Here is a 12,539-nt window from a genome sequence, read left to right as displayed (position 1 = left end):
GGTTTATGGGTCTGAGTTCCCAGGCAACCATCCTTGTCCACTCACCCCTGACCCCTCCACACCCTTCCTTCTGTTTTAGTCACTAATCTGCTCCTCACATTACCTTCCTCTTTCTGTGCTGTCTACGGCAGTCTCGTAGAGTGTGTCTTCCTGGCAACTTTATTTTCTCCTCTGTTTCTGCTACTTCCTGCCATGCTCCAGTATCTGGGTGTCTGTCTTTAGTGCCTGTGGAGCCGGTGACATCGGGAGGCAGCACTCTGTCTCTGGCAGCTAAGATGAATGAGTCAAACCATGACCTGGAGACAGGAAGTCCTGGTTTTAATAAACAACTATAAAATTGCTTTTCTCAAGCTCCAAAAACTTTTTGCAGTGGAAATTGCTAGGACCTTCTGGGAGCGTAGGCATTGTGTTCCTGACACTGAACACATGAACACATCAGTCTTTGATTTCTTAAGGCTTAGGAAAACCAGGTCCATTTGTATAGAGCAAGTGAGGAAGTATACCATGCCCAAAGCTAAAAACTTGCTATTGTATTACTCTAGGGGTGTATATGTGTGTGTGTGTGTGGTCCATAGATTCCGGATGAAAGCATCAGATTCCCTATAGTTACAGGCAGTTGTGAGCTGCTTAGTGTGGGTCCTTGGAACTGCACCCCATCCTCTGCGAGAGCACTGACTTGCTTCCCACAAACTGTCGGCTTTAAGGCTTCCATAACTGAGCATCTACATGAAATGACCAGGGTGTTTCTACTTTAACTAGCCCATGTGTTAGTGCTGTTTTCCAAGCTGTTGCCTGGGTACGAGTGTGAGGTCAGATCCTGCCCTTTAATACCCTAAGCTGGATGTGTGTTATTAAAGACCTTTGTTGCATTGTCCTCTCAGGGCGAGGCATGGTCTCCTACCACGCACATAATGGGCCTGTTAAGTTCATTGTCATGGCCACAGCTTTTGAGAAGAACAAGGACAGAGCCAGAGACAGCCCTCCCTCTGGCCCCGAGCCTCAGGATGAAGACCCCAAGGATTTGCTCGGTGGCGGTGAGGACGGCACTTCTTGCTTGGGCCAGACTGACACCAACACAGCCATTTGGTTGGGAGACTCATCGGGATTGACAGCTCACAAGAGTGACCTGTCTTCATCCTCAGGGTCTCTGAGCCTGTCGCATGGCTCCAGCTCCCTAGAGCACAGATCTGTGGACAGCAGCCTGTGTGACCTCCTGAAGGACCCCAGTGGCTCCCCAAGGAGCAGGGCACAGCGCTCTAGGAGAGCCAAAGCCAGTTCTGCATTGGTGGTGTGTGGCGGCCAAGGCCACCGGCGAGTGCACAGGAAGACCCGGCAGCCTTCCCAGGAGGACCTGGTGTCCTCAGTGATGGTATGGCAGATCCCACTGCTGAGCACGTAGGGCAGAGGCTGCTGCCTGGACCAGGGTGGCAAGCAGGGACAGCTCTCAGTGGGTGCAGGCCAAGTGGCACAGGCTGCATCCGTACCACTGGGACCAACTGGAAGCAGCGTTTGGGAAAGGAGCATGCAGCAGTCACACAGCTTCTACCTTCTCCCACCGCACAGCTGAGTCCAGATGTGTGAGGGAGGCAGAGCAGCGTTGTGGCTGTTGAGTCACTGAGCAAAGTTCCGTAGTGCTACCGTCTGCCCCATCATTCACCCGTGGTGCCAAAGTGCGCTGATGGCGTCAGTTCCCGACACGCCTCAGAGAGCTGACAGGGCACTGTAGCGTCCAGGAGCATAGGAGGCCATTAACAGTTCTTAAAATCATTCTATTTGACTTAGACTCACTACTGTTATTTATATCCTATATATTTTTTTAAATCCCAGAATAAAAATTGTAACAATTTAAAAAGCCAGGTGACACATTCCAGTCCAGTCAACTTGTTTTGTTTGGGAGTGACTGGGGCTTTTTCCAAAGTGACTGATACGTGTACTGTACCCTTTAACAAATAGCGTTTTTATATTGCATTTTCTATTAAAAATTAACTGTTAACATTTTAGTCAATATTCTAACTGTAGTGTTTTGCACATAATCTTTGCTTTAAGCCAAAATATTCAATACCCATCAACATTTGGACTCCAGTTTCCGTGCCAAATCATCCTTGCCTTCTCACGCTAGTGATCGTAATATCTACGGTGGGACATGTGCGGGCGCGGCCACGCAGGGATGGTACTGGCAGAGGCTCGGGTCCGTGCACTATCAGAAAGCCAGCCCATGGTGCCGGTGAGTCAGCTGCTGCCTGCATTGCCTGCCATGCCGGTGACCACCCCCCAAAGGACATACAGGGTCATATGAGAGGCAGCTGTGCGTGTCAAGGGACAGGAGTAACCTCTGCTCCGTTTGCCCCACCCGTGTTTGTACATCAGTGTTTTACTTACTGGATGGCTATGAGTATTTTTTAATAGCCTAATTCAGATAGTCACCAGAAACACACTTCTCAGCACTTTACAAATGACTAAAAATGCTAACTTTTAACTTGGCCAAATATTTTCTAAATTGCACATATACCCAAGCTTTCTTAAACTGTTAGCTGCCATCTTGTTTGATAAAAATAAAAGACTTTTTATTTTAGAATGCAGTATTACAAGTTGCCTTTCTTCCTCCCCACCCACCCACCCACCCCCAGTAAAATCCAAAAGGGGAAGATGCTGTCCTCTTCCGTCCATTCGGGCCCTGTAGTGGCCAGCTGCAGAGACTGAGCCAGGTGAAGGACAGCTCACGGGTGAGCTGGGAACCTCCAAGGACCCCTGCACTTGCCGGTTCTCACGGCATATGACATCGTGAGTTCTTACTGATGGTTTGCAAGACCAGGGTGAACCAGAGGACAGCCGAGATGTATAGATCAAGTTCACAGCCCCGGATGGCAGGCGCCACGAACATTTCCGCTCTGCGGATAGAGGATATGCACGGAGCAAGCTTCACCGCAGCTCGGTACCTGGGAGAAGCAGGCTGGGTGGTGAGAGTGCAGGCGGGAGCTCAAAGGATGGCAAAGCCTGCTGTGGCCTGTGTCTGCTGAGTCCTGGATCTGAGAGTCACAGGTGTGTCCGCGCCCACTGAACAAAGCAACATGTTAAAGCCAGCCTACTTAATGAACAGCCCCTCGTAAACCCATATGGCGGGATCATGTGAAGTTCTCTTAGGCTTGGGAATGAAGTATGAGCCCCATCATGCTGGCACCCCTCTCTAGGACCTGCAGCCTCAGTATTAACCCCCGGTCCTCAGAGAGTGTTTCAGGTGGTATGTTGGGTCAGCCCCCGGGGTCATGAACTTGGAGTCTCCTTGGAGGCTCAAATGGAGAAGGACACCTACCACAGCCCTCAAGGCCAGCTCCTCACTGTCTTCTAGCACCATCGTGACATCCCCATCCTGTGTCCCCGCTTCCAGGACCCCTCCAGATACAAAGTTTTCAGGACATGGTAAGGTTTTGACAAAATTTCAGAAGCCACAAATGCATCTGAGAGCTACCTACTCTCTGCCTTCGGCTAGCGTTGCCAGGCCTTGGGTCTGAGGTGTGGGAGAAGTAAGTGGATAGCTCATCAGAGTGACATGAAGTAGAGCTAAGGGATCAGAGTGTGATGATAGAACAGGTAGTCATGCCCGGCGGTGGTGGGGCACACCTTTAATCTCAGCACTCAGGAGGTAGAGGCAATTGGATCTCTGAGTTCGAGGCCAGCCTGGTCTACAGAGTGAGTTCCAGGACAGCCAAGGGGCTACACAGGGAAGCCCTGCTTCCAAAACAAAAACAAAACCTGGTAGTCAGGATTTGCCCACTACGTCATCACCTGGACCTCAGCATACAAGCAGGCACTATAGCCAGCCAGTGCTCCGCAAGGTCCCGGTGAAGTGTTCTGGGGTGATAGGACTTCGTGTTCCCAGATCATCACAAGGAAGCCCTGGGCACCCTCCTATAGATTCATCTTCCTCCCCAGAGTGCTGCAAATGCACTCAGCTCCTAGGAAACATGAGCAAGCTGTCCTGAGTCTGTTTAGGCACCAGCAGGCAGCCCTGCCCACCCTGGGGAAAGCCAGAGGCCACCAAGGGACAGGATGACCTATTTGCTGGTTTCTGGCCAGACAGGACCTCAGCTGTGGTGTTGGGCACACAGTGGGGACACTGGGGATGTGTGCAGGCCTCAGGCCCAGCTTGACAGATCCTGCCACTGAGGGTGGCCTCATTGAGGCAGGGTTGAGTTTCAGAGAGATGAGCCAATGTCTGTGAGGCCCTTGGTGCTGGAGCCTGGAATACATTATTGTAATTAGAAGTGTAAGTGTGGGTTCTCTTCCACCCTTCAGCTGAGGACCGTCACTCAAAACTAGGTACCCAGCTTTGCCTCAAGCATGGAAGACAGTGGTCAGGGCTGGTGACTACATGATTTATTCATTGGCTCCCCCGAAACAGGTGGCCCACTAGAGCCATAGTCCAGGAGGAGCCCTGACTGGCTCTCTCTGCCAGAGTCTGGACATGCCTCCACTTACCTCTGCATCCTCAATAGCAGACATAAGGCTTGTCAACCCCAGCTTGGTATATGCCCTGGGGTCTGAGGATGAAGGCCCACATGGCGCCACGTCTTCAACTTGGAGCTTTTCACCTCTACAACCTTTGGCTAAGCCGCACTGCAGACCCAGCTTCCCAAGGCAGAGTATTCACGTGGGGATAGAGAAAGTTCCACTAAAGAAGAACCTTAGCTCTGATCCAGGGCTTTGATCAACCTTCCAGTGACTGCTTCCCCACGTGCTAGCCCTTCTCTACTCTTATAAGCACACACATATCACATATACAAACACAGTTTATATGCACACATTTACACACATAGGTATGTACCTATGCATATGCATACATTCACACACCTGCATGAAGGTCTGTGCCCATGTGTATGCACGTAGGTCTGCACTTGCATGCATTTACACAGAGTTATACACGGGTGCACACAGGTCTACATCCCTGTGCAAACACATGCACTTACACATACCTGCACACGGGTCTGCATGTACCCATGTTTGCACACATACATGCCCTTCTCTGACAATTGCTGCTTTCCATGAGGGACCGTTTGGGCAATGTTTACTGGAGTGGAAATAGCAGAGGCAGCTGTTGGTCACCCTGGGCTCGGGGCCAGTGCTCCCTGTGATTCTGGAGAAGAATTAACCATTTCTTGGCAAGCAGGGTTGGAAAGCCTTGGCATCTGAGAGCTTCTGTTGGTATGGGTCACGTGTGTATTTCTTTGGTGCCCGCAGAACTCTACTTTCCTGTGAATGCCTGTGCCGCTGGGGGCCTCACTGTGGTTCCAATGTAAGACTGTAAAAGACAAGCTGTTGAAGAAGGAACTCTATGTCTCAGGGAGTTCGGAATGTGCTCCCCTGCTCTGGTAGACCCAGGCTGGCTCAGCCATGTGGCTACTGTCTAGCGCGGTTGGTTGTCAAGATCAATGGGACAAGGGTAGACAACCTTTTACCAGCTCTTAACCTGGTTAAGACAGGGTCAGCACTGAGCTAGACATGCTACTTCTGCTGTGCTTCTGGTGTGTGGGCAGGGCACAGAGCCCAACAAACCCACTCACACACCTTGTCACCTAGCTGCATTTAACTACCATAGCTGTGGTCAGGAGGCTGTGGACTGTTGCCTGGAAACCTACCATGTAATCCTGACAGCCCTATGCAAAACCTGACAACTCTTGGGTCTGGTTCAAATGGAGCCTCTGAGCCTGCCCAGTAGAACCCAGCCATGGCCCTATAGGAGCCCAAGAAGGACAGTATCCTAAAAGCCCATAATCCATCAGGAAACTCAGAGCAGGGTGTTAGTGAGTGATACCTACAGATGCCAGCTGCCTGGAGGAGCTGCCCAAGCTGGCTCGACTCCAGCCTGTCCTTCTTGAACAAGCCTCTCAGAGACAGGCGGACACGGGGAGACCCCGGGAGGGAAGGAGGACAGAGACTCTTGGAGACTTTCAGAGCCAGCTCTTCCAGCAGTGACGGGCCAAGGGGAGCACAGATACCTGGCATGCATTCAAGAAGGAAAGCAGGAGGAACATGTTCTCTCGACTCCTCGCGAAGAAACAACTGCTTTCTTTAGTGTGCGGGCCCTCCACTGACAGCTGGAAGGTGGGCCCACTGTAGATGACAATAACGTCCCCTGGAGAAGGTGCCTGCATCCGCCCCACTGTCAGAGTGGAGTTGATGAAGGGAAGCTTGCCCACATCACCCCATGAGGCACGAAGACTGCATTTGCATTCTGAAACTCTCACTTAGGAGCCCCAATGGGGGAAGGCAGTGGAGGTGGGGGTGAAGAGGAGGCAGAGCCATCTAAAAGGGAGGGGGAGGAGGGTTCGTTGGGTTGGGGATGAGGCAGGGTTCACTGACTACTCAGTGCAGAGGCCACTGGGCACCATATGGTCTCCAGCATCCCTGGGATCAGCAGGGAATTGTGGTCGGGCTGGGGCAGGTGAAGGGCTACTGACTGATGTGGGCATTCTCCAGGAACCAGCGGGTGCAGGCTGGTGACTCATTCAGGCAGGAGCTAGAGGAGAAGAGTTGCTCGGACTCCCTCCCACCCAGGGACAGAAGGCAAGGGCCCCACAGGGTAGCGGGGTAGCAGGGTAGGGGAGATTGCTTGTCTGGTCCTTCTAGCCAGCCCCTGCTGCTTTTCTCATTTCCTGTCCCTCCTACTGGAGAACAAACAGCTTCTGGGTGCAGGGAGAGAGGCTGTGGGGGAGGAAATGGGGGGAGGGCATGCTCTCCTGGCACAGCAAGGCAGCTGGCCAGGCCTGCCCAGGCTGACCCACTTCCCAGGATGCTAGGAGCAGAAGCAGGAGCCAGAAAGAAAGAAAGGCTAAAGGTCTGTCTGGCGTGGTACCAGCATACACACACTGCCACAACTTCCTCAAGTCCGGAGGGGTGAGGATATTCAAGAGCAGCCAGCCTAGGTGACTGTATGCTTTGGAAGGGCCATTCTGGGCCCTGCAAACCATCACCCTTTAATCCCAGACAGCAGCGGGGAAGCAGGCCAGCCTGTCTGCTCTGAACACATGGGTCAAGTTTGCCAAGTGGTCAGGTTTCCGCCAACGTTTATGGAAATAGTCTAGGCCCAGTTTCAAACCCCAGTGCCCACCCTGCCCCAGCTAACCTCTCACATGAATGACACCTGCTTTTGCCCAAGCCAGTTTGGGCTAAGACAGAGTGAAAGAGGAATTCCAGTTTCCGTCCCCTTCCGCCAGCTGATGTCTTTGGAAAGACATGGGGAAACAAGGCAGGGTCACCTCAGAGGACCCCTCTGGGCAGCAGTACACACAGCATGCTATAGGTTCAGACTCAGGGACAAGGCACAAGTCTTAGCTGAAAGAGGCATGCAGGGTGCTGGCCGGGGCCTCTGCCTGTGCAGCCCTCTGGTCAGTGCTGTTCATTCAGTCGCTCCCTTTCTGCCCTTTGCTTTTGTTCATTGTTTGCATTCAGTCTTCTGGGTTTTTTTTTTTTTTTGTCTTTTACTTTTGTTCATTTATTTCCTCGCAGTGTTGTGAATGGAATCCAGGGCCCTGCACATGCTTGGCATACGCTCTTCCGCCGAGCTGCACCCCAGCCTTCATATGTTCCTTATTAAATGTTCCATCTGCTATAAACTGTCAAAGAATCCATAATAGATTGGCAACATCAAGATGCTTAAGGTCATCTGGTTCATGCCGAGGCTGATTGGAAAAAACAAAACAAAACAAAAACAAAAGAACCTTCTATTTATACAGCCAGGATGCAAAACTTCTGTCTCAGTGCCATGGGTTGTAGCCCAAAAAATAGCAAAGCTGGGGGCTACAAACCACAGTTCTAGGGGCATAAGTCTGTGGCTAAGGTCTCTCACTGTGGGCCCTTGGAGAGGGTCCCTTTGTGTCTGCCAGCTTTCGGTGTTCTATGGCATGGACACACGCCTCTCTCTGAACCTCTCTTGTCTTCATGACTTTGCTCTGTGTTACCTGTCTGTCTCTCTCTTCTCCCTTTGGGACATTGGCTATGCTGGTCTGAAACCTCCCTGCCCTGACAGCCACCTCTGTGAAAACCCTACTTCTCAATATAGTTACATTCTGAGGTGGGGGTGGGGATGGGAGACCACCATTTTTTTTTATGATAGTATACAATTCATCCCTTAGTAATCTTTCAGGTTTCCAGAGAACACTATCTAAGGGAATTAATTATTTTAAATTTTTGAGAATTTACTACTTCAGACTGTACTCATTAAAAATAACTAGAAAAATAGCTTTTGTAGTGATTTTAGGAGCAAGAGTGAGATAGATGGGTATCTTATTTTTACTTGGATTCCTATTATGTTAAACTGTATACGGCACCAAAGCCATTTTTTCATGTTCCAAACTGCGTGGCATTCACCAAAAGAGAACAGATTTGTGTGACAACATGTACTTTGGCTGCCAGGGCTGGCACAGGACCAATCAAAGCCTGCGCATTCTGGCTCCTGGGGCTGTGCCTTCTGCAGTACAGAGTGGTCCCCCTCTTCCAGGATGTCCATCTGGAGCTGCCTGATCACTGACCACATGCACAAGAATCCTGCCATTTGAAGTGCATCAAACCACTCTGAGAGGCATAGCTCATGGGCATAATTACACTATACTGGACGTGGTGGCTCTTGCCTGAAATCTGAAATCATAGCACTTGAGAGTCTGAGGCAGGAGGGTTGCCATGAGTTCAAGGTCTATCTAGGACACATCATTTGTCCTTGTCAAAACACCAAAACCAAACTGTTGTAGGATATTTAACTATGCAAAGATGTGTTGCATTTTTTAATATGTAAAGATGTGTTTTATTTTTTAACTATGCAAAGATGTGTTGCATTTGTTTATGGTGCAGAATATTTGTTTAACTATGTAAACATGTTTTGCATTTGTTTGCTGTGGGACAATGGTCTGTATCCTGTCAGTTATATTTTAAATAAATGCTGATTGGCCAGTAGTCAGGCAGGAAGTATAGGCGGGGCAAACAGACAGGAAGGAGAGGCAGGCCAATGAGAACAGAAGAATTCTGGGAAGAAGGAAGTACGTTCTGCAGTCCTGTCCCAGCCACAGAAGAAGCAAGATGTGACTGCCAGGCCAAATAAGGTACTGAGGCATGTGGCTAACACGGATAAGAATAATGGGCTAATATAAGTTGTAAGAGTTAATAAGAAGCCTGAGCTAATGGGTCAGTTTATAACTAATGTAGACCTCTGTGTGATTTCTTTGGGATTTAATGACTACGGGAACCAGGCAGGACAGAAACTCAGTGAACATTTGTTTATGTTCAGGAGTATTTGCTTAGCTATGTAAAGACGTTTTGCTTTTCTTTAATTATGTAAAGACGTGTTGCTATTTTCCCTTGCCTGCACCTGATTGGTCTAACAAAAAGCTAACCGGCCACTAGTGAAGGAGGAGGTACAGGCAGAACTTCCCAGTAGGGATGAATAAGTAGGAGGAGGAATTTAGACTCAAAGATAAAAGAAAAGGAGATGGCAGGGAGAAGCCAGGGGCCGGCCAGACAAACACAGAGGAACTAGAAAAGTAGGGCATACAGAATGAAAGAAAAGTAAAAAGCCCCAAGACAAAGCACAGTTGAACAGAAACAGGTTAAGTTCAAAGAGCTAGTGGGACAAGCATGAGCTAAGGCCGAGCATTCATAACCAATAGTAAGTTTCCATGTCTTTATTTGGGAGCTGGTTGGCAGCCCAAAGGAAATGCCAACCACCTCAGACTGACAATATTTAACTTATAACAAAACATGATCAAGATGGAAGGGAGTTCCATGTGTTCTCATTGGTGCTCATAGCCTTCTTGCTTTGTATTCTGTAGCAAGGACCTCTGTTTATTTGGAAAGGTGGCATTTCATCACCAAAGAACAGGCTTTGGGCTTGGTATGAAGGGAACACTGCTCTACCTGTATAAAACGTGTGACCAGGAACAAGTCCATTACATTTCACGAACCACGAGTCGACTATAGACTGCAAATCCCAGCTTCTTAAGCCCGTATGGCAATCAGTTGTGGGTCACAGAGCTGTTTGGACAACAGTAGAAGGGTGTGCAAATGCCAAACATCCATCCGAAACCAAACGTGTAATGCATTCGGGTGTTTCTTGCAGCACGCACTTCATTGCAGGGCACTTCTCTGCAGCCGTGGTTCTGAGCACATGGCGTATGCACTCTGCATGCTGTCATGTCCAGTGGTGCCATTGGATGCTGCCTGCAACATCTTGATGCAAATTCCATGCTAATGCCAGGAAGTGCAGTGTGTTTTCAGTGTATGTACAAATGGTCTGCTCTCACAGAAACAGTGTTTAATTACAGAAGATGAAGACTCCTGGTATTTTCCTTCCGACAACTCTCAGCGTGTGAGTATCAAAATTAGTGCATTTTGTTTGAATATTTCATTTTAAAAATTGCTGTTGTTAGTTGCGTACTTGAGTTTCATAAAAAAATGGTTCAATGAATTTTGTCTTAGAATTAGGCAAAAATTCCAATGACTTATGAAATTGACCCCACACATAACTTCTGCCATTCCGTACTACATCTTTACATGGAGTAGTGCTCTCCGCATTCACAATTATAAAATAAAAATATCATCTCAGGGCTGAAAAGGTGGCTGAGCAGTTAAGAGTGTAAACTTTACTGCTGGCCAGCTCGGTTTAGCTCCCAGCGTACCTGCCATGGGGTGGTTCCCTAGCTCATCTACCTGTACCACCAGCTCCAGAGGAGCTGACACTTTGGGCACCCATGGGTCCCTGAACTCACATGTACACACCCCACGCAACATGCAACACACAAACGTGGTTAAAAAAAATAAAATCTTGAAAACATTATCAATCAACTCTGGAAAAAGCAACGAAGATGCTTTGTGTCCTACAAGATCAAATAGTCAGTGGAAATATATATTTTTCCGGGAAAATAAACAAGCACACCCATCTCATTAGTAGTCAGAGTTTCTCTTTAATAAACGGTAAAACCGTACATGTCAAATGATTGATTTAAAATAAATTTCTTTATGATTCATCATTTATACAAGTTTGATTTGTATACTCATGAAAGTGAAATCTTGTTCCACTGCAGAGAGTTTGTTTTCAGTTTATTAACATGTTTTTAAGACTATCTGAACTATTAAGTTTTTTTTTTTTCCTTTTAAAGCTATTCTCAAAAAAAATGTCTACTAGGATTCACACTGTAAACCTGGTGGCTTATTAAGGGGATGATTGCGGTACTCACTTGATAAGGATTTATCTCCTCTCAGGAACTGATAACTGCTGAACAAATCTACCTGAACCTCCAGCCCACAGAGAGCAGTATCAAAGACAAGGAGCCGCAGACATCTGGGCTAAACCCGCATCTCCATCACTCACAGCTTTCAACCCAGGAGGATATGGAACTCAGGAATGCATTTTGTCGTAGTCAGTGCTAAGGAAGGAGATATCAGCTCAGAGTGGGGTCATCTATACCTTAAAGTGCCTGGAAGGACATGGCATGCCGGATCATCTCACACAGGCATCCATTTCCATAGCCACCCTCACACTGGACACATGACAGCACACACCAGGTTCTCAGGCACTGGTCTGCAGTGTGTGAAGAGAGAGGAGGGATCAAGCCACACAGCCACAGCATTTAAGAAGCCTCTGGAAGAATCCATATGCAGGTTCACCACTGCACTGCGGGGAGTGGCTTGGTCAGACAAGGCAGACTTAAGGGAGTCCCATGGGGGACATCTTCCCTCTCACACAGCATGCATTGGATTTCAGTGAATCAACAAACATCTAATTATTTATTTTTATGCCAAGAAGCTGGAAGTACTTAGAGTACCTGGCGCCATTCCTGACCATTATTGGAATTTAATTGCTTGGGGGAATGGGGAGCAGTGTAGTACATGGAGTCTTCTGGGCTTTTTTTTTTTTTATATAAAAAGCCTGGGGACTGTCTGGTGTGGCATGTGCAAGAAAACAATACCCAGTATTTGACAGGAGCCAACCAAAGCATGCGAGACTAGAAAAGAGTTCTGTGATTACGACCTATGGGCCACCTGCCTCTTCTACTTCCCCCATAAAGGGACAGGTAGAGCTGAGAGTTCCCAGGCTAGTGATAGAATCAGGTGAACACCCTCCCTGGAGAAAGATGGCTCCACCTCTCAGTACATACACCTCTCAGTACATAGCACACACCATCTCCTTCCGTCTGAGGACTGTACAATGGGTACTGTAATGGCAGCAGAGAGTCTCGTCCCTGTCAGGTTTGGGAAGGGTGACTGTATTAGAGGTTTAGTATGTGGAGACCGAATGCTGCTAGTGACCTGGACCTATCCACTTGTACTGAACACCCAAGGTGTAAAAGGTTCAATCAGTCACACCTGACTTTGGCAGATACCCATTGTCTTAGGGTTTCTATCACTGCAAAGTTACACCACGGCCACAGCAACTCTTACAAAGGAAAACATTTAATTGGGGCTGGCTTATAGTTCAGAGGTTCAGTCCATTATTATGGTGGGACATGGTGGTGTGCAGGCAGACAAGGTGCTGGAGAAGTAGCTGAGACTTTTGC

General features: G+C 48.5%; 1 protein-coding gene across 6 annotated transcripts in view; it reads left to right on the top strand.

Moving 5' to 3' along the window:
* Positions 1 to 2,572, top strand: part of Arhgef10 (Rho guanine nucleotide exchange factor 10) — an 87,424-nt gene extending 84,852 nt beyond the window's left edge. For all 6 annotated transcript variants that reach the window (XM_041673968.1, XM_041673970.1, XM_041673967.1 and 3 more), the window contains one exon: positions 882 to 2,572. In XM_041673968.1, coding sequence (XP_041529902.1) covers positions 882 to 1,399 — 518 coding nt within the window. In that variant the 3' untranslated portion in view covers positions 1,400 to 2,572. The remainder of the gene's footprint in view (positions 1 to 881) is intronic.
* The last annotated feature ends 9,967 nt before the right edge of the window (positions 2,573 to 12,539 follow it).

Source organism: Microtus oregoni, unplaced genomic scaffold (assembly GCF_018167655.1).
Source record: "Microtus oregoni isolate MIOR12 unplaced genomic scaffold, Mior012 000024F_ref0000369, whole genome shotgun sequence".
In the NCBI taxonomy this organism is placed as follows: domain Eukaryota; kingdom Metazoa; phylum Chordata; class Mammalia; order Rodentia; family Cricetidae; genus Microtus; species Microtus oregoni.
Note: the sequence above shows the minus strand (reverse complement) of the source record. Positions and strands in the feature narration are given on the sequence as shown.